Consider the following 22,460-nt stretch of genomic DNA (forward strand, 5'->3'; position numbering starts at 1 on the left):
TCCACCAGAGGAGCAGAACAGGCATTTCCATGGTCCCCCTTCATAATTCCTGCTTAAACTTAAGCCACATCGTGCCTGAGACCTCGCTGATCACAGGGGCTGCCCAGGAAGCTCCAGCAACCCATGTTGCAAATGAATTGCAATTGAATCACCTAGATCCCCCTCCACTCCATGAGCTGATGGGGATACTTCACTCATACCCCTCCTGTGTGCTCCCCTAAAGATAAACCACAACATACCATATTCCTAAGTCTTTCTTCTTGCATCCACACCTGCGCATAGGCAGCACCACTGAATTAGCAAAGAACACCAGAGCAGTGCCTTGCTGGAGGAGCAGGGCTGCAGCACAATGGAAACTCAAGAGTTAACAACCAACCCTGCAGTTCCAGCTGCTCAACAGCCATTCTCTGCCTGACAGCACCCTCTTCTGGGAGGTGGGTGCTGCTGGCTGAAGGCTGCACCCTGTTCAGCTGCACTGAAGGCTCTTGTGCTTGTTCTTCAAAGCAGTTGTATGGCACCTGCTGGCAGGTGGGTGCAGCCCACACTCCCTCTACAGTACCCTGGTCCATCTGCTTCTGCAGCAGCTGCCTTTTTTACATCAAGACTTCCTTACTCTCTGGAAAGGTTTTGAGCCCAAGGATGGAAATCCCTGCTACAGCGGTATGAGTGCCCTCTCCACAGGCTGGAGCATACATAAAGTAGGCTTAGAAATGATGTAGAGGGAAACAAGACCTTGCCACTCTTAGCATGACCAGAGACTGAAACACAAGTAGGTGCTGGTATCTCTTAACTGATGTGGGTCACAGAGGTGCCATCTTCACCTCCAGCTACAGGAAGGCACATGCGTTGGAAATCCTCTACTGCCCATGGAAAGTGGGGTACAGGTCTCTCATCTCAGCTACCTGGGGCACTCCTTGATTTCACCCCTTTATTGTCAGAAGGTAAAGAATGGAAAAGAAGTGATCCTGCTAGCACTCCACATTCATGGAGCTACAGAAACCTTTGAGATGAAAAGGCACCTTTCAAGGTCATCTAACCTAATTCCTCTGCAATGAACTGAGACTCCCAGAGCTCGATCAGGTTGCTCAGAGCCTGGCCCAGCCTGGCCTTGAATGCCCGCAGGGACAGGGCTTCCACCACATCCCTGGTCAACCTGTTCCAAGGCCTCACCACCCTCACCGTATAAGACTTTTTTCCTTACATCCAACCTACATCTCCCTTCTTTTAGCATGAAACCATTTCCCTGTGTCTTATCACCACAAACCCTGCTAAAGTCTGTCCCCTTCTTTCTCATTTCCCCACTTTACATACTGAAGGGCCATTATCAGGTCACCTTGTAGCCTCCTCTTCTCTAGGCTGGACAGCACCAGCTACAGCTCATACCCTCAGCAAGCAAAGCCACGCCAAGCAAGAACAAGAACTGGATTTCCCACTCCTCTTGCTCACCTGCAGGCAAGTGCTCCTAATTCTGCAGAATATCATTGAAGACCTGCAACAGAAAAAAAACATTGAGCCCCATCTCTTATGGTAGCTGCAAGAGGCACCAAAAAGTGGTGAGAGGATTGATACCTTCATCATCCCTTCATGGACAAGGCCAGACAGCATGCAGCACCTTGCACGGGCATCCAAAGTGATGTGAACTGATGACGGGGTGGCGTGGTCTTGAGGGACTGTAATAATCCTGTAACAGCCACAATCAACATGAGGAACAAATAAACCAACCACAAGACGCTTCTGAAGAAAGCACAAGGCTTCACGAACACACAGAAGCAGGCATAATATCACGGCCTCTTTTATTCATAACACCTTTTACTTTGACTGCAGTTATTTTTAAAGTTAAATTCAGGCAGCGGTTGAGGAAAAAGAAAATCAAATAGTCCCTGTGTGCACAAACAATGCAGCTTGGAATAATACATGGTAAGTTTATTTCATATTAACATGAACAGTAAAAAGTGGACATGTGACAGGGGAATTATTTCAGTCCCTTTCCTTTATTCCTCTATTGTGTCCTTTTTGCCAGTCTCTTGTCCCTCAAATTGTGGGTACTTGGCCTCCACGTCAGCCCAAGTTAGATAACCGTTCGCCAGGTCACGAATTATGGCAGGAAGTTCAGAGACCTGCAGACAAATCACAAACACAAATGGAACGTGAACCCATCAGAATCTGTTTGTCCTGCTGGATATTTGGGGAATGTGGGTAAGTCAAAAAGAAATAAAGCCAACACACCAGCACCATTAGCTAACAGGATGACTTATATCACAGTCTGTGTCATCTCAGTAGACTGCTCAGTTACTCAAGGTAACACATGAGGAAAAATAGTCAGTGTTGTGGGTCACAGCACGATTAATCCCTTTTAACGCTATGTTACAGTTTTGTAAGGGAAAGAAAACAATACACACATCCAGGAGATGCTGAAAGCCATGGGTTTGCCAGGCCCTACTTACTCTAAGACCAGAACAAAAGGAGTTGTTGGTTGCCTTTTCATTGTTCCTCACTGTGCGCTGGCAATATTGGGAAGAGTTGGCTTAAGAAACCAGAAAATTGGTAAAAAATTGGTGATGACAATGCTATGTGGCAGTGAGGGTTATGCAGGGGATACAGAGGCAGAGGGGTGCTCTGAGAAGCACACTAGGTTACAGTGATCTGAACTGGAAGAGCTCAGCACTGCCTCCTGCTGCAATAGGAGCCAAACTCCCTGGCTCCCACCAAGAACATAGAAGGGCACAGAGTTCTGCTCACAGGCAACGAAACTGCTGTAAGGAGATTTCCTATTGCAGTCTTTGCATTTCAACCATCTCAGCAAAGTGTGCTTAGGGCAAGCAAGCCTTTAGGGCAACATTTCACCAGTCTGACTGCTGCTGAAAAGACCAGCAGGAAGAGAGAAAGTGTGCTTGCACTGTGCTCTGTCAGCCAGGATACAGCAAGCACAGTTCTTCTGCCTTTGGTGCTTGTGGATTCAAAAGTACCCTGAAAACCAATCTCTTCCCTGGAGGATTTCTCAGAACAGCTACACTGCCTAAAGGAGTTGGAGACAGCTCCCATGTAGACCAGAGATACTGGTGGATCAGCAGCATCTCCCTTACTCTGTAAGAAACCAATTTGGCAGCAGCAAAACCCATCTGCCAGCCCTTTACCTCAGCTCGGATCTGGCGCATTGAGTCCCGGTCTCTCAGCGTGGCAGTGTGAGGCGTTCGGTTTACGGTGTCAAAGTCAATTGTGATCCCAAAGGCCACGCCAACCTCATCAGTCCTGGCATAGCGTCGGCCGATGGACCCGGAGGAATCATCCACCTTGTGAGAAATGCCATTCCTGGTGAGTGCTTCAGCTGCAATAAGCAGAGAAATAAGCTGGAAATCACCAGGACTCATTACATACTCAGCAGGCAACATGTTTGTAGCAGAGTCTTCCCACACCCTCACAGCACTACCTGAAGTGAGGCACTGTGTGTCCCTGGTCTTAAGCAATATCACAGGTCCTCATTTTGATTTGGACAGAAGTCCCTCCCAATACTCCAAGTTCAGATCCACTCCACAAGTGCATCACTCAACCCTCATCCAAAGGGCAACACCAACAGGAAGGTCACTGCCTTCAACCTGTCACTGCATTCCCATAGCTTTGCTTTAACACAAGAACAAGCCAGCCTAACACATGTGCAGGGGCAGGCTTGGCATGGGGAGGCAAGGTCCAGAGCAAAGTCTGATGCAGACAGCAAAAAAAACACACTGTCTGATAGGTAGCCTGTGTTTCCGTCCTTCATGTATTTACTTTTAGATGGCACAAGTGGAAACTTTGATAGAAAAAAAAAAAAAAAGTAATTGGTTTGTACACTGTAACCAACACAGGGAAAGCCAAGGAGTTGATTAGTTTTGAGGCTGGTTTGAAAAGCCTCATAGATGCTCAAAGCTAACAAGTTTTAGTTTAATGGCTTTCCCTTTGCACGTGAGAGAGCAACATGAACCCAGTGCTATTTTTTCCCCTCCAGCACTGAGGAATAAAACTCTCTCTCCAGTGCACACCACCACTGAGCCCAGAGTGCTGTTTTTCACTTACATAATTCCTTGACAAAAGGCATGAATTCCTGATTCTGGCTGAGAGGAAGAACGGAGCACTTGAATGGTGCTACAACAGCCGGGAAGCTGAAGAACTAAAGGAAAAAAAAGAAAAAGCATAAATAAATACAAGTCGAACAGTTAAGAGTAGATTCTTAAGAGGTAAGAATAAGCTCTAACTGAGGTTACAGGCAGGGTGACTGGGAGTAGATGTCTTTCTGTAAGCTATTAGCATTTAGGGTTTCAGCACAAACACCTCACAGTGCTAGAGAAAGACTGATTTCCTCCAGCTGTCCTCCACTCCCCCTTCCCTCCTAACAGCTAATGTTATCTCTCATCCAAAGAGAAATCTAATAGAATACTCTCTGGAGGAAGTGATTCTCATCTGAATTACAGAAAAATGAAGGGTAAGAGGAGTCTCTCCAGGAGATTTAATCTTCTGTAATGGGAAAAGTTCTTCCAATACCCATCTCACTGTTTAATTCCCATAGAAACCTGCCATGCACAAGGAATATATGCAGCTTAAAGGTTTTCTTAACCCTCCATAGACACCCTCAGAAACAAGGAACATCCAAAAGCACCAAAAAGTCCTTCCTGACTATTACAGTCAGCAGGACCTTAAAGGGTACAGCAGGAATGCAAACACAACGTGATTACACAGAGCAGCCCAGGCTCTTCAGAAAGCAAATTGATACTTAGAAGTTACAGTCTAATATCCCAGATGTCATGAGCAGTTGTGACTGAAAGTCAGCTGTGTCCTAAATCTGAGCTCCTGAATCTTGTTCCTGCACACACATCAGAACACATCAGAGATACAAAGGAATGCAACTTTTTAGTTAAAATTACAGAAGGCTGCATCTCAGGGAGGACTGAGGAAATGGCCAGTCTATTGTTCATGTTGCTGCACACAAGTAGGATTCCAGGAAAAGCAGCAGAGAGAGGAAATAAAGTAGCGAAGAGGTGTTTTCTCTAAGTGATGGGACCCTGCCAGCCAAGTGTGAATCAAGAAAAGAATTTCCCTCCCTCCTGCCAGCAATATACTAAGAGCTCTCATACACACACTCCAAATACTCCCATTGCACGTGTATAAATGACACGCACACTGGCAGAAACAGCAATTCGACAGCCTGCTTGGGTTTTCCTCATCTCTGTGTATTAATGCAGCCTTATCTCAACCCTTCCCCTGGATGGTAGGGAGAGGTGAATGCCTGCAGATGCTTTTAGGCTGAGGCCCAGACCCAGGAAAGCTCACCGTCCTCTGCTCGTCTCCTTCCCGAATGCGAAATGTGTGCTCAAATACTGTGTACATGATTCTCCCAATACCAAATGAGGGTTCAATTACATTTGGGATGATTTCTTCCACTGGAACACAAAAAAATGCACATAATCATTAACAAACTTATACCAAAACAAAAAAGCATTCACTGAAGCTGCCTTTCTGCTCAGAAGTTTTGATTCCATGTAGTGGAACACAGCGAAAAAGAATAGTTAAACATTTCTGCTCTAAATACACAAACCTGGAGAAAAAATCTGGACTCGATTCACAAGGGCAGCACCTTCTCCAAAGTGTTTACCAGAAGCTGTTCTCACACACTGCCAGGCCACAAACTATACCCAGGCACTGTCTGGGAGAACACTGTTTGGCTGAGACCAACACTATGCCAGGGAACATGCTACCAATTAAGCAGGCTGAGTGATGGCAGGGTAGTACTACAGCCCTGGTCCACTTCACCTTCACCTACCAACACCACTTCAGCATCCAGCAGATTGAGCAGTGAAGCAAGGAGTATCAGATCCAACTCAAATTCCAATAATTCCTGAGTTTTTCACCACCTGCTGTATTGCTGTTTACTCCCTGTTCTCCAGTGTGTTTGGACAGGGGAGAAAGAATGAAGATCAACTACTCCAGTTTAGCCAAAGACTTCCCAAATGCCCTCAGGTGAGGTGCTTACAGAGCTGGCTAGAAAGACAAGACTTCCCTGAGGAACTAAATCCACATATGTTTTGTTAATTCACTTTCTAGCCCCATTTCCCATATCAAAGCTCTGTGGAGATGCAGTCTCTGCTCAAAACAGATGTGATTTTTAACTGCCAGAGGATATGGCTGGATTCACCAACTGACAGAGCCCAGTGAGCCTGGTCAGCTTGGTGAGCTGGCATGTGCCAGAAGACTTCTGGCTGCAGGCAATGGAGTGAAAACTGGAGCTGTAAGCAAAGAACTGTGCCCAGAGCCCCATCACCTGACTGCCACAACCCATCTGTTACACTGAAATGTACTAGGAGATTGAGGCTCCCAGAGTTGGTGCACCCACCCCAGCTCTTCCATCACTAGAAAAGCTGGTTCTAACACCCCTTTTGCAAACCCTTAAACATGCAAATAAAGCAGCAGGAATACAATACACAGCCTGAAGTCTATGAAACAGGTTACTGAGCAGGATCAGGCAACAGGCCTATGAGTACTAAAGTCCCACTGCTGAGTGAAGGTTTTCCAGCTGCCTTAAACTAACAGATATCAAGGAAATAATATTTGAGGTTTTTCCTGTGCCATATAACACCACCACCGGGACCCTGCAACTGGTCAGCTCCACATTCAAAGCATACCCTGACCCCTCTCTTACATCTGACAACCAAATTATAAGACAGACATTACCATGTAATGTTTTCTGAAATCTTTTCACAGTAACCATGTCCTTTGTTAATGTAAAAGTTTTCCCTTCAGTTTCAACAGTGAATTCCCTGCAAAAGGGGGGAAAAAGAAAAAAAGTCATTTAAAAGCTACAGCAAGAAATAAACAGGTTGTATTTCCTTAATTGCATCACTTGGTTTACTTTGAAAGACTGCAGAAGCCAGAGCAAATCCTGGAGATCAAAGAAACGTGCGGCATCACCAAATAAATTCAAGTTAATAATAAAAATTATATCATATAAATTAAAAGCAACCATTCCTATAATCATAGCGAACTTAGTTGTGGTTAAGAGACTGAAACAAATTCAATTAGGAAATGGAAGAATCTCAGAATGAAGAATAAACACCAAAGGGAAAAAAAACGTAGGCACAAAAGAACAGGCAGAACAGGCACTCGCCGCAGACTGTACATCCTGTTGAATGTATACTTATAGAAATTATGCCTTTCTTCTTATTTCACACTTGACATATACAGCTGCTGGCCTGCTTCAGTCCATATTTGAATACTGGTTGTGTGCATACATCAGGTATATGTTGATGGATGACTGGCAGTGAATTAGTGAAAGGAACAGCACTAAAACATTTCAAGTGCCCCAGTCAGCCTATTTTTATGAGAAAGCTGGCTTCAGCAGGCTCCAATTAATCCAACAACACTTTGGGAACCCACATCAGAAGTGTCAGAGAAGGGTAGGACACACACACACACATACACACAGCTCACCCTTTGTCATTCAGCAGCTGCTCCATCTCAGTGATGTAGCACTCATCACACATGGAAAGGTATTCCATCACCACCTTGGCATCCTTCTTGTAAGCTTTGCCAATGGCTCCCTTGTTTGCCTCAAACTGAACAACATTGACTGTTCTGTATGATGTAGTTAAGGAAAAAAGCCAAGCAGGACACTAAATCCCCTTCTGGCCACAAGTGACATCACCCACACGCTCAGTTCTTTGCAGGTGATTTAACAAAGCTATGCTGAGCTGTAACAGTTAAATCTGTTCCCTGATAAATTAACAGATTTAACTTTAAAAAGAGTTGCATAGTTCTCTAGGACAAACCACTGTCAAATTGCTTTACAAGAGAACCTGGTTTATCCTGAAAGGATATAGGTTCTTTGAGAAGCTTCTCAGCTATAAGAGGAACTTTGGTGGCACGAGCATGGCAGGAGAGGTCATAGCAGGAACGATCAGCGCAGCCAACAATCTCAATCCAACCCTGAAAAAACAAAGTGGAAGCTTTCACTAACACACTTTTTTGCCCACTTAACTGTCAAATTTATGTTTGTTTTCCCTTAAGCCCTCCCTTCTCCCATGACTGTTCTTTTTCTACGTAGTTAGCTCTATTACAACAAGAAGCCATCGCTCACTGGCTGCTCCTTCATTTGAATGATTCCATTTGTTTCCAAAGGAAACGATCAGTTATCTAACCAGTGTCTGTTTTCAAGGCCAGGTTTTCCACATGACTTGGCAGAGCACAGTGCTGTGCTAATAGCTCGGGGCTGGGGCCAGAGTATACAATCCTCTTACTCAGATACTACAGGCACATGAAGACATGACCCTTGTTTGGCTATTCTGACAGAGGCTGTGCATGGGGTCCACTCACATAACAGTCACTGCAATGTCACAGGCTAACCCCACAGACCTCAGCAGGATCCTTTCCATCTTTCAGCTCTTTATTAGAATTAAAGCACTTGGGAGTTCTCCAGGTGCCTTCCAAAAATCTGCACATATTCCGAACTCTGTGGAAAGGCCAATTGAAAAACACACATCTCACCATATATGAAGAATAAAATATGGAGATTGATTTTCTTCCTCAGTCAGAAAAATAGATTAAGCACTCCTGAAGACAGGAATGATTTCACTGTTCGTTACAGATACTGTCTAATTACTATGTCTTCTAAAAAGCATTTCTTCTAAAGCTACAATTTCAAGTGATACACTTTGATTTACATTTACTGAAAGAGCTGAAATCTCTCCAAAAGAATATAAAATGAGTTTAAGTTTGCTCCCCAAGTGCTCACTGCTTGTTCACCTACAACAATACAAACATGCCATTCTTCAAAATGCAGTCAACAAGATAAAAGAAAAACAAAGCTCTCAAAGAGGCCTGAACTGAAGTGCTCTGGGTGACTCAACTGGAAGGTAAGTGCTCCTTGGAAATCTTTCACTCAGCTCCAGCTGGCTGAGCTGGCAGGAATTAACTAATTCCTCACACCTTGGAAGTGGGAAAGGAAGAGAAACATTTCTAGCAGGAAAGAATCAATCCTGGAATAACACCTCCATGGAAACAAATTCTTGAGCACCGCTCTAACAGGGGGTTACATTCCTTTATAGAAAGCACCAGGACTTGGTTTCACTTCATTGCAGATGAAATTTAATCAGTGCAAAATCCACAGGTGACTTCAGATTCTAGCAAAGGAGCCTGAAGAATGGACCCACAAACGAGCACTAACATCTCGGAGGCATTGTGCAAACCCAATGAAAGGAACTGACTTATCCCCTAAGTCCTTTGTGATTCAGGTTACACTGTGGTTACACCTTCCTACAGCAGCAACAAAATTAACATGTAGTACTATTTGCTGTTTCAGTTTTTCACTTACATACGATGTTTTGGACTCTGCATCCCAGCAGTCACAGGCATAATGAGCCATTTCATTCTCCATGTGCTGTCGGAAGCGCAGCTTGTCAGGGGATACACCAACCTTTGTAAGGAAGAGGTAGATTCTACCGATGAAGTAACCAAGAACGGAGTTATTGATCACGCCCTGAAAGAAGCAAAAGCAGGAAGAAAAAAATATAATATATATATATATCATAAATATTAACTCCCAGGGAAATAAAGCCATGATTTATCATAAGAATGTTACAGGCAGAAGTTCTTGCAGCTGCCTGTGACAAAGTACTACATACTCTCTGAAACTCATTATAACATCTTCTCAAACTCAACTATCAGCACTGTCAGAAGCTCCATTTGAAGGCAATATTAAGTTGTTATCACTCTAGGACTCATTACTAGTTCTCCTCGAAGTCCATCTACTTGAAGAGACCATGTTATACTCACAGGTATTCCAACACTGCATGTGAATTCCAGTTAGAGCTCAGGACCCCATAACAACTCTTCAGTTTACAGTCTCAATTCAATAGGCTTTTTTTTTTTTTTGTGGCTTGGGGCTTTTGTTTCATAAGCCCACTCATTATTGTTTGCATGCATGGAGAATGATGCAGGGAAGCCCCAACATGCAAGCCACATACTGATGGGAGTCAGCAACTAAGTGTTAGATTTCCAGTCACTGTTGATCTTTTGGCAAATATTAATTCTCCTTACTGCTCTACTCCGAATAGCTAAGTGACAGATGCCACTATCCCAGCACTACCTGCAGCCTTTTATCACTGTTAACCCATCCCTGGAGGTGTTCTAGGCCTGCCTGGATGGGGGCTATCCCTGCCCACAGCAAGGGGTTGGAACTGGATGGTCATTAAGGTCCCTTTGCAACCCAAGCCATTCAGCGACTCTATGATAACAAAGGGCCACCATCAGATCTCAGTCACACTGATACATCAGAGAGAACTGTCTTAAGTCTGCGAGCGAACCCCAAATGGCATCAACACCACAGTGTGTAATTCAGCCTAGTCATGAGAGCAGGCTCTACATGCTCACAGGAGGAATGTTACCTGTTCAACAGCATCTCCCAGCCGCATTAAATGGGCAGACTGCCCGCTGAGCTGGGCCTTGGAAGAATACAGGAGGATGTTGAGATCTGCCACACTCTGAAACTTGGGATGATTTTTCTCACTGGGATCCACAAAGTGCTCAATTTCTGCCATGGTGAATTCCCTAATGGAGACATCAACCATTTGTATTAAGCATTTGGTATATCTGCCACAAGCCTTCTAACAAATGGCTGCATTTTTGCCTCTCACAAGGAAATCTCAGGTTTAAAAACATAAATAAAACCATAGCCAAGGCAATGGATAGAGTGGAACATGTACCAGTCTTGATATTGGCTTTACTTTCACATCTAAATTCCCAATAAAACTTCCCACAATATCATTTAGAAATACAGGCCATGTTTATCCCCACTGTGATTCAAACCAAAGAACACCACCTTTGGAAATCCTTCCCAAATCTGTTTGCATTTTCTCCAGACTATTGCATAGGGCCAATGAAGAATAATCCACTGTCTAGTTCAGCAACCTTAACTCATAAGAGGGGTGCCTATAGGAGTCAGGTTAGGTGATCATGTCTTGAAAATAATTAGTGCCACATTCAGTAATGGTGTTCAACCTATTCAGTTTGAGGAACTTATCTTTAATACATCTACAGTCACACATTAATTTTTAGCCTTCTTGACTGAAATCACTTCACACCGAATTAGCTTCTTAGCAAAAACCATAAAAAAGCAACAATACACCAACTTCTGTGTAATCATTAAATCACAGGCATTAGAGTGTAATATGCTACGACAGCATAACAACAGCCTCCTATAAACGTGCCACAAGCACGTCATTTATATTTGACTGAAAATGTATTTCCATGACAGAAGTCGCTCATTTCCAGATGTGCAGGAGAGAACAGGAGGTCTGAGAAAATACTAAAACATTCCCTTAGTGCTAATGATGCCACTGCCTGGCAATGACATTTATGGATCATCTTAATCAGTTACCAAGTTTACAACACATTGTGTCTGTGTGTACAGCTGAATCACACTAACAGTACATCAGTTTTCTTATTCCAAATTAGATAGAGGAAACATCTGCTCAGAATAATTCAGTTAAGATGCAGTGATTACCCTTAAAGAAGTGCAGTAACCACTTTCACCCTGAGATAGAAAGCTTCAAAAATAATTCTCAGTAATAATCCTGAGCTTTCCCTGCTGGACTGATGCTGGGACACAAAGACAGGTCTTGAGTCAGGTTATCTCCTCACTTCCTCTCTGTAATAAGCTTCAGAATTGCAGGATCTGCAGAATTGAGACAAGCAAATACTGCTGCAAGGTCAATCACATTTCGATCCCAGATTTTAGTCTAAAAATAAACACTGTGATGATTAAACAAAGCTGTGCACTCTGTAAAGAACACAACTACTTTTAATACTATTTCTTTATGGTGAACACTAAGTTTTCATGATAAAACTGAGTTTAATCAAGGTGTTTCTAACGGAACAGCTATTTCACAGATCCTAGACAGAACTCTATTGTTAAAGCCTCAGGTAAATGGGTTCTTTGCCCATGAACCCTGAGACTCACTAGGCACATTATCAGGAACCTTCTGAAGTGAAACAGTCACAGTACAAACAATGGAACACAAGGGAGGTGCCACCCACTCCAAGGCACCCTGCTGCTGAAGGAGGAAATCTGCAGTACCTCACTCTGATAAGGCCAGATCGGGGCGAGATCTCATTTCTGAAGGAGTTTCCAATCTGAGCAGCAGCAAAAGGGAGCTTGCCTTGGTTGAATTCGAGAAGACGTTTGAAATTGAGGAATATTCCCTGTGCTGTTTCTGGCCTCAGATAGCTGAAAGGAGATGGAGGATAGGAGTGAGTATAAATCAGGGTGACAAACGTGTGGGGAAAAGGTAGAAAAATGACAACAGTTAATACAAAACTTGGAGGTTGGGTTTCTTTTTGTAGTCTTAACTACAGACAGAAAACACGGAAGCAACAGGCTGTGAGGGAACCGACTGCCCAGTACTACCACAGAGGTCAGAGGGACTGTAACTGTACGATCCCTATGTGAGCTTAGGCTGTGCCAGACTGCTTTCAAACATGCATTTGGCACACAAACCATGAATGCACCTCTGCTATTTCCCAAACTGAAGATGTTTTAGGGCAAGGCCCTTTGAATCCCAACAACAACGTGAGACTCTCCCACAGTGAACATCACTTAGACTGCTTAGGTAGGGGAAGGTTACTCAAGAGAAAACTGCATACTGCAGTCCTGCTGTGACCTCAATGTTAATTCCAGATGAGTTATGAAGAAGGGTGAGCAGAATGAGATTAGTACCAACCCAGGCATGTTTCCTCCGGGTCCAATGGAGGTCTTGAACATCAGATTGAAAGAAACAGGAGGGGAAAGGTCATTCCCAGTGATAGGTGACTTCACATTGTAGTTCACAAAGAGATCTGCAAGCTCCTGCTGGCCATAGTTGTCCAACTAATATCAAAATATAAGAGAATTATTTTAATTAGTAAATAAGATAATAGATAATTATATATGTATATAAAACAGATAATCATATCCCCTTTACCTGCTACTGAGCATGATCCACAGCTCTGAAACACATGCCCAGAATAGCCAGGCAAGCCAAAGTTTGAACCAATGAAAGAAGTATATCCTGGACATCCGCAAACCCATTTTAGCAATGTCAGTCCACAACTCAGATACATAGAAATGGAAGTATTGTGCATATGAGTGGGTGTAAACCAGAAGAAGTCACTGGGACTTCATCACCACCCACCAGCAGCTGAAACCATTCAGATGAAGCTAGAACATTGGGAACAACATGTAGGGAAGGAAAAAATATAGAGCAGTGAGGGAGAAGAAAGCTGAAATTTCTGCAGTCCTTTCCCCGCATTCACTTCCTTATTTCTCTCCCTCCTGCTGTATGAAACACTACATCTAAGCCACACATCTGATACTCAGTTTCCTCAGAGAAAATCTGCATCATGGGGCTTCTTGGTAAAAGCAACCAAAATGCATAATAGTAGCAATTTATGTCATTATTTTTGAGCATTCAAGTGCTAGCATTTTGCATATGCACATTTAAATGTAGGTTTTTTTAATCTATGTACCATAAAGCGTGACCTACATTGAATAGTACAATGATTTTATGCTTGAATTTATAACCAAATGACCCACGTCTAGCTTTGTCAGGATCCTTCATGTATCAGAGAAGCCTCAAAAAGGGAAGAAGAGTTTATTAATAGAGGGATTCCCCCAATGGATGGCAAAGGTTCAAAGCTGCAGTGTGAAAGAGCTAATGACTGCTGTTCAGTGATGCAATGTACAAGAGTTGCTCCTTCTTGAAGGAAACATCTGCTCTCAAAGCATTTACCCTAAAAGTCATGAGAACAAACACCCAAAAAAACCACAATCCAAACAAACAAAAATTAAAGGCAAGTGCCTGCAGAGATGCTCAGGAATGTCAGACTGGAGCAACAACTCTTCTCACAAGGCAAAAAATAAAAGATAGGAAAATCTTTGCAGGGTGGTGGGAGAAGAGAAACAAATCTGAAGCGCTTCAAAGCTGAAGTAACTTTAGAACATACCAATTCACTGCTAAGTGGTTCGACACCCTGTCAAAACTCATCTGACTCCATTCCTTTGCATCATAATCCTGCAGTGAAATTTTGACAAAGGCAAAGGGGGACTCAGAAGAAACAGGCTTTTTACACCATGTAGAATGCAGCAGAGCAGACAGTCGCTAAGGAAAGAGCTTCAGCCCTACCAATACAGCATTCAAAAGACAGCCACAACAGCAGTAACTGTCCAAACAAGCAGAAAGGAGATGTCATTAGCCAGTAAGTTTCCAGTATTTCAGAACACATACAGACCTACATGCATCTCTGAAGTGCACTTCTACGCACCCTTAGAGAGACACTACAGATATTACTACTGTGCACTGCATTTCCGTTATGGCACACACATCCCTGAAGCACTCACCTCCTCATGCAGGCACCTACCTGTGTTATAACATTTTCCATTTCTGCTTTTTTCTCTGCTGTGCACTTCTTGTCAGACATAAGTTTCTGCAGGTGAGCTGCGAGCAAGAAAATCCCACACTGAGTTTATATTGCAACCCTATAACTGAATCCAAACTAAAGGTAGACAAATCAGGAGGATCCTCCAGCATAAGTATACATCAACCACCAGTTGACTTGCTGGTGTCTATCAGGTTAATTCCACTCCTGTCATTGGGGCAATGCTGATCTACAGCTGAGGAGCTGCACTAGAGAAAATAGGGCCTTCTCTTATTTTTTTCTGATACTCATTTCTATAAACCCAAGCAATGGCTCGGTAGCCCCTTTCTCCTTATTCTCATTCTATGAAGATATGAAATTGAAAGTAATGCCTGATCCCAAAGCAGCAAGGCTAATTTTATCCACTGCACTAAGATGCAGACACTTTTCTTGGTGCAGTAGAGTTAGACTACATTCCTCTTTATAAGCACAACATCCTCCCCGAGACACAAAAGCAGACAGTGAGCTCAAGAATTTCCACTCATTTGGGAAAAGTATTTTGGCTTTTTAGTGGTAGCCAACTTAGCAGGCAGCTGTTCTGTGCTTTTTTTAAAGCAAGTTTTAATCAATAACCAGAAAAAAGAAAAGAATGAGAGGACTACAAACTTAAGAAATGCCTGAAGTCTATTTCAAATTCCCAAAAGCCAACTTAGAATGAGGGCACACAGAGGTCAGCAGCTGCCTTGTAAGAGAACTTTCCATATTGAATGCATGCTCTGTCCTCTTGTATCTTCCCTAAATTATTTCTCAGTTCTGAACAAAAAGCAACTGAAATGTATGAGAAGCCCAGAATATGGCAGGGGATAGCAGGGAATCCTTGGCTTAGACAACACAGTAATTCTGTATGCCCCAAAGACACAGGGTTTTGTAAAAAGGAGCTCAACTACACTTTGCTGAAGATCCTATATCTCCTTTAAAGCACTAACACAATATTTATGTGAGACTGAGAACTACAGTAAGGATAAGCAAGTAACAATTAATGACCTATGAACACAACTGAGAAAGACTAGATACATCAACTGGCCTTCCTGGAGAAAGATATTCCTTCCTCACGTCTGAACCACTACAAGAAATGCCCAAACCTGCTGGCCTCGTGAGGAAAACAAACCTTTTAAGAGATGATCAGCACGAAAGCATTCCCCATTTTTCATATCTTTCACCATGAAGTCAGCAAACTTGTCTACATGGCCAGAAGTCCTAGAAGAAATGATAAAGAAAAGGAATGTGTAAGCTGTTAGTGAACAACCCTGTGTATGGTGTGACATCTGTGCTGTGACCCACAGAAAGCAATGCTCTTGACTCAGCTCAGCACCTGACACATTTAGCAAACCTGCTGGCAAGAAAGACACAGAGATGAAATGGTCTAGATCCTCACTTCTGAGGATTGCCCCTAGACCCAGGCATGGATAAAAAGAGGGTTTCCAATTCCTGGGCTACATTTGGAGCTCAGTTAACAAACTGCAGATTGCCACCCCTTCACCAAGGGAAGGATAGCAAAACAACTGGGCCACTGCTCTAAACCATGACTCAGGTGTCCCAGTTTTAGACAGATCATTTAAATTCTCTTGTCTTTTTGACCTGTTAGAAGAAGGGATAATGGCAATTTCAGACCTAGCGGGATAGCCAGGAGACATTAAGACAGGATTCTTACACAGTCTGGTCACACTGCTCTCCCACATTTATGTAACAACAGCTTCTCACCCTGATATATAATTATTTTGCATTTCAAAAGGATGTTGAATTGGGTAACCCAATCTCAAGATCCCTGTGGATAATTTTAAAGCAGACTGTAAAAAGCAACCACAACCAGAAATGAAATGCTGTGAAAAGATTCATACTGACTTCAAAACTGGCTCTGGTGTGAGCATGGTGCAGTCAATCTCCAGGATCTGTTCTTCCTGTATAAAGTGCTGTCTCCATGCCTGGATTATGTTGTTCTTCAAAGCACATCCAACAGGCCCAAAGTCGTACAGACCACTGACACCTGCAAAGAAGAAAAGGGGTCAAGTGTGTTAGGTGCAAGATGGTATGAACTTGCAATATCTGGGGGAAAGCACCTACAATCTCAGCATTCCCATCAGCAAGTTTAAGCCTGAGGTCATTTTCTGAGCATGAACTCTTCTGTACTAGCAGAATAAACAACATGGCTCATTACAGAGCACTAACACTCTACACTATTCAGTACAGTTCAGCTGCAGAGTACACTGCAACATCACATTACGACAGAAGATGAAACAGTTGTTGGTATGTGCAATCAACCACTTTAAGAGCCACACTCCCTTCATCAATAGATGGTTCCCATAAGATATTATCCAACTGCAGAAGGAATCTGAATGCAAGAGAGGAATCAAGCATGTTCCATAGGCAATAGGCTACTTCAGTAATAAGACAACTCTGTTAATCACCAGTTTAAGCATAAAAATAAAACCAACTAGAGAAAAACAGAATACTTACTTTAGTTTCATAGGTGAAAGAGCATTAACCATATACTGTGCTGATCATGAGCTGCCTCAAATCAGCTACATGAAAAGGTTTAACAGCCACATCTGTTCATCTGCCTAATAAAGTTCATCATGGCAACATGTTCTAAAGTTCAAGTTAGTTTTGAGCATTATCTTGCCAAAAAACAACAAAAAAAAGATCAGATAAATGGTTATAAGGAAATAAGCTGATCACTCCCCTTAAATGCCAAAACACTCTACCCCTCTGCCTTCTACTGTGTAATGCTTAAAACTTCTACTCATCCGCATTTAGGGAGAGGAAAACTTCCAGAAACACTAACAAACTCAAGAGGGGAGAAGGTTTACAACCAACTCGAAACAAAAGGAAATGCAGGGTTGCATTAAGATAACACCCCAAGAGTCCAGCGCTTCACACAGCTACACAGACCAGAACATTAGCCTGAAGGAACGATGATTTAAGTATCTTTAAATCTGTACCTCCATAAATAGAAAAGGCTTGATCATAGAAAAACCTCCTTTTCAGAGTGTCTTCCATTTTAACTCTGTCCACGATGTCATCTTTGGGCTGTAAGGCCAACTCCTGTAATTCAAACAAACAGAGAACAGTGAACATCTCCTACTTCTGGCAGAAGGACAAATCTTGATTCATAACAGTAAATGGAGAAAAGTCTGTAAGGAACATTTTGAAGCAGAGGCATCCTGCCAACATGCTCATTTTCCCAAGCAGGATGGTCATGCTGAGATTCAAGCAGGCAGTGACAAACATGACTGTCTGAAACAGCATTTCAGATACCTGAGGTGGGTTCATCCAGCCTAACTTTCAGGCAGCTAAGCCTGCACCTTTCTTTACAGCCAGTGGAGAAACAACTGTTACGATCCTGAATCAATAGCTCAGCAACTGCTCACCTGATCTGGATGAAAGGGGGAGTGAAAGAACCCTGCACAGGAGCAGAATCATCTATAGACTTTATGGAGATAAACACACAAAGCCAAACAATCTGTGACACTTCACTACTCTGCTCTTTTTAATCCTACACATCCAGATTGTGCTGTGTTTAAGTAGGAACCACAGAGCTTATAAGATGTACCAGCAGCTGCTGAAGTGAACAAGCATTCACACTGCTGCCTTCTGCAAAAGCCGTAAGCAACTGTGATGCATAGGAAACACTGTCAAAAAAACACCTATATTGAATGCTGCACTCCCAAGGGCAGACACGGTGTTTGCAAGGTCACTCTTGCACTGACAGGCATAAAGCCCACACAAATTGTGTAATGCCAAGCACACCTCTATGCTGCATCCTACAGGCACTCCTCCACCAAAAGGTGGGGCTCAAAGGGCTGAGTTTCCTATCCTCACTCACCATTCTCTATGTCAAGCTCCTGATGGCTGAGGAACAGGACTGTGCTTTTGTACATTTATTGTATGAACTTGAAGTTCTGCTGTTTCATTTGCAGAGAGACTTTTCAGGGCATAAGCACACTTAAGAAGGGGACACAACTTCATGGCATCCTGCTCTCGGAAGCTGAATAAAACCATAGGTTATGTGACATCATCAAAAAACTTGATTTAAACTGTAGCAAAGGATCTGATTTCTAAGCAAGCATGTTTAGTATCAGTTTGGGAATTCAAATGTCACACAGGGATCTTGAAAATGAAATTCAATGAACAGTGTTTCCTCTCACTGTGCACAGAAAAGATTTCAGAAGTCAACTCTCTAAAATGCTGTGATTTTTCTATCAGATTCAGTGCTGTAAAAGTGTATTAAGCAGAGATTTCAGGGCTTTTCTGACTCACCTTTGCTTCTAGGACCCTCTTCCGAGCTTTGAGCTCTGCTACAGCTCTGTCTATATCCACCTGGGGAGCTTTCTCTTCCTTCAGCTTCCTTACCAGTTCTCCCTAGAAGGTGACAAAAGAGAAGATTGTGATTCTTTCTTCAAACACCACTGAAAAGAAATCCAGGTATTTCAGCTCTCCCAGCAACCCAAAGGGAAGGTTTGTGCTGCCTCCTCACTTCAGTCCCAAGAGGTTTGCTTCAGTTGTTTCAAACACACTGGAGAGTTCACAAAACCAGACATCGTTAGTGAAATTAACACAGCTTCCCCAGCCTTGTTAAACCCCAGACTTACCATTAAATCTAAGCATGCAAACATACTCCTCCATGCACCACTGTACAAATACATCCATACATTCTGATTTCAGTCTTAGAGGATGCACTAAGTAGATCCTCAGATGATCAGTACAGGCTCTGTGCTCTCTCTTATTAATAAGGCTTCTCTATTTTCCACCCCTTTTGCTTTTCTTCAAAGTTTAGGAGCACTTTAAGACTTTTCCTCTGCCAAACCTGATCAAAACCAGCCAATAAGAGCACCACCTTTTAGAAGAACATCTCATAGGATACAGAATTAATTACAAGTCTTCCTTTCTGGCCACCTTTCTTCAATCAAAACCAAAGTCTAAGTTGAATTACTGAAGACAAAGTACCAGGAGGGATAAAGCACAGAGATATCAGTACCTGAAGTATTAGTAGCTGAAGGGGTGTGCTCTAAGATGCTCCAAGTCGAGCCCTTTGCTCATATCTCATACATCTCCATTACAAAAAAAAAAGGGTCAAAAATCACATTTCCACAATAGCTGCTTTTTTCATTAACTAATACCACAGGCATCGACGACCCAAAGAGAAGAGAACGCACAGCTGTCATTCAGAAATCAGATTTAAGGAAGTTCAAGTGCTTCAAGCTTAAAGACTGAGGATATTAAGAGAAACACAGAACTGCTCAGGTTGGAAAAGAACTTAAAGATCATCAAGTCCAAATGCAACCATACTACCATACTAACCATACTACCCTAACAACCCCCTGCTAAATCACATCCCTGAGAACAGAAGGAGCATAGAAGGAAGAAGACACTAAATAATGCATTAAAGTTAATAAATATGACAGGTAAATAACACAGCTAATCTCCCTTAGCTCTGACAGCTAAAAGAACAAAACAAAGCTGCAGTTTCATTCCTATTAACTACTACCAAAACGTGATATTCACTCAGGGGCTGAGGACTCTTAACTGCCATTCCTGGGTAACGTGGCAGAGGGAGGGATCTGATCTTTATTTCTTTTCCCCTTTAAAGAAGTTCCAATGGCTTTTGTTGAGCTGAGGGATCGGCAGTGGTAAAAACATCAAGGCAGCAGCAAGGCAGCTAGTGCTGACTCAACACAGCTATCAGCCCGTTCAATGCAGAGCATCTAGAAGCAGCATAGAGCAACTCTTTGTCCTGAGGTCTAAGAGTGTTCAGACGTATGCAAGGAAAAAAACAACCAACACAGCACAACCGAAGCAAGCAATTATGTCTGCTGACAGGACTCGATCTAATTAAAGCTAAGAGCTTGAGCCCAGCCCAGGAGGAGTGCACAGCAGCACTCGATGTGGCAAATTTTCCTGCAGCTTTGTCCCATAGACCAATAGAGCAGAGAGGGATCCACCCCTGGAGCACGGCAGCTTATTGCATCAGGCGCTGCTGCAGGAAGATACGCTGCTCACTTCCCTCTCCATAGGCTATGAGTCCCTCTGAGGCTTAATTAAGCCTCTCCTCCACTCCTCCAAGGGCTGACAGACAGGGTCTGCTGCACCATAATGTTCCAGCTACCCCCAATCCTTCCTTCCCTATGCGTAAACATGGCAGTGAATTACCACTGTAAGCCATAAGCTGCAGTATTCCTACATGTTAACCCCCAAATCCCACCCTGGCACCCCAAAGGCGCTCTGCTCCAATCCCACAGGCAGAAAATAGGGGGGCACTGATGCTATAAACAGGCATCAATGCAGCATCCACACATTGGAAGGCTGCAGGGGGTCAGTGTTTTATTGACAAGGAGTTTCCCCACCAAGGCATTATGCCGCGTAGTGATTCATAACAACTCACTGAGGCACTGGTATCATTAAAAAGCCATAAATCCATTTAATGGGGGAAACATGTGCAGAAATCTCCCAGCACATGGGATGCAAGCGTAGATACGTGTGTAGCTAAGCATAAAGGCAATGGATTCAGCCACTTCATAGATGCTGGTGGAGGACCTGCATGAATCAGTAGTATTGATGAATCACACACAGAATGACCCGGGTTGGAAGGGACCTCAAGGATCATGTAGTTCCAACCCCCCTGCCTAGCAGGGCCACCAAACATACACATTTACTAGATCAGGTTGCCCAGGAGACCTCATAGATCCCCATAGAGACCCCATAGATCCCCATAGAGACCCCACAGATCAGGTTGCCCATGGCCCCATCCAACCTGGCCTTGAACACCTCCAAGGACGGGGCATCCACAACCTCCCTGGGCAGCCTGTTCCAGGGCCTAACCACTCTCCTAGTGAAGAACTTCCCCCTAACATCCAACCTAAATCTTCCCTCTTTTAACTTCAAACCATTTCCCCGTGTCCTGCTATTGTCAGCCCTTTCCAAGAGCTTAATCCCTTCATGGATGTAGGTTCCCTTCAGGTATTGAAAGGCTGCAATGAGGTCACCCCACAACCTTCTCTTCTCCAGGCTGAACAAACCCAACTCCCTCAGCCTGTCCTCATAGTGGAGGTGCTCCATCCCCCTGATCACTTAATGAATAAGAAGCCAAATGAACCCAAATGAGCCCCTACATAGATAACAGCACGGCCCCACATCGCAGCCCTATGGCTGGGCCCACTCTCCCCCCTTCACAATCAATTACCTGATGTCTCACCGCCTGCCTCAGCGGCGCCAGCAGCGCCTCGGCTTGAGGGCCGTCCATGAGGTTGGAAGCCGGGATTGAAGCAGCTGATGATGAAGGACAACGGAGAGGAGCAGGGAGGCGGCTGAGGAGACGCAGCAGGGCGGGCAGGGCGCTACGGGCCGGCAGCAGCGGCATGGAGAGCAGCGGAGAGCCGCCCTGCCCCCCCCTGCATGATGAAATACAGCGCGGCGTAAACACGGCACCCGCCTCCACAACGCACTTTCCTCACGGGCAATGGGAGGGCGGGCGAGCGGGATGGGGCGGGCCGCTTGTCAGCGCCACCAACACCACCACAACGGCAGATTCGGCACGGCGCAGCGCCAGCCGCCAGGGGGCGCTTTAAAACATGGAGTCTCTCTAAGTACGCATGCGCACACACCGAGATGGTGGGGGGGTGCAAAAGTCGCTCCGAAAGTAATGCCTCCTATTTATCCCCCACGGAAATGGAAGTCGCTCCGAAAGTAATGCCTCCTATTTATCCCCCACGGAAATGGAAGTCGCTCCGAAAGTAATGCCTCCTATTTATCCCCCACGGAAATGAAGGTCGCTCCGAAAGTAATGCCTCCTGTTTATCCCACACGGAAATGGAAGTCGCTCCGAAAGTAATGCCTCCTATATATCCCCCACGGAAATGAAGGTCGCTCCGAAAGTAATGCCTCCTATTTATCCCCCACGGAAATGATAATAGATGGCGAGGAGCTTGGGGTTGATAAAGGGAGCTGGTGGAGCTGGGAGGAGCTGGGTTGATACAGGGAGCTGGTGGAGCTGG

At 44.0% G+C, this 22,460-nt stretch overlaps 1 protein-coding gene across 1 annotated transcript; it reads right to left on the minus strand.

Moving 5' to 3' along the window:
* Positions 1 to 1,776: 1,776 nt before the first annotated feature.
* GARS1 (glycyl-tRNA synthetase 1) lies at positions 1,777 to 21,942 on the minus strand. The gene is made up of 17 exons (XM_015852924.2): positions 21,650 to 21,942; positions 18,730 to 18,831; positions 17,412 to 17,514; positions 16,315 to 16,456; positions 15,581 to 15,669; positions 14,416 to 14,492; positions 12,741 to 12,886; positions 12,098 to 12,247; positions 10,407 to 10,569; positions 9,335 to 9,499; positions 7,843 to 7,950; positions 7,456 to 7,601; positions 6,700 to 6,785; positions 5,302 to 5,411; positions 4,051 to 4,144; positions 3,135 to 3,325; positions 1,777 to 2,117 (listed from the first exon to the last, which is right to left on the minus strand). The coding sequence occupies exons 1-17, from the start codon at positions 21,824 to 21,826 to the stop codon at positions 1,992 to 1,994; spliced, it is 2,175 nt and encodes a 724-aa protein (XP_015708410.1). The 5' UTR covers positions 21,827 to 21,942; the 3' UTR covers positions 1,777 to 1,991.
* Between the last annotated feature and the right edge of the window lie 518 nt (positions 21,943 to 22,460).

This window comes from Coturnix japonica, chromosome 2, assembly GCF_001577835.2.
Source record: "Coturnix japonica isolate 7356 chromosome 2, Coturnix japonica 2.1, whole genome shotgun sequence".
Taxonomy (NCBI): Eukaryota; Metazoa; Chordata; class Aves; order Galliformes; family Phasianidae; genus Coturnix; species Coturnix japonica.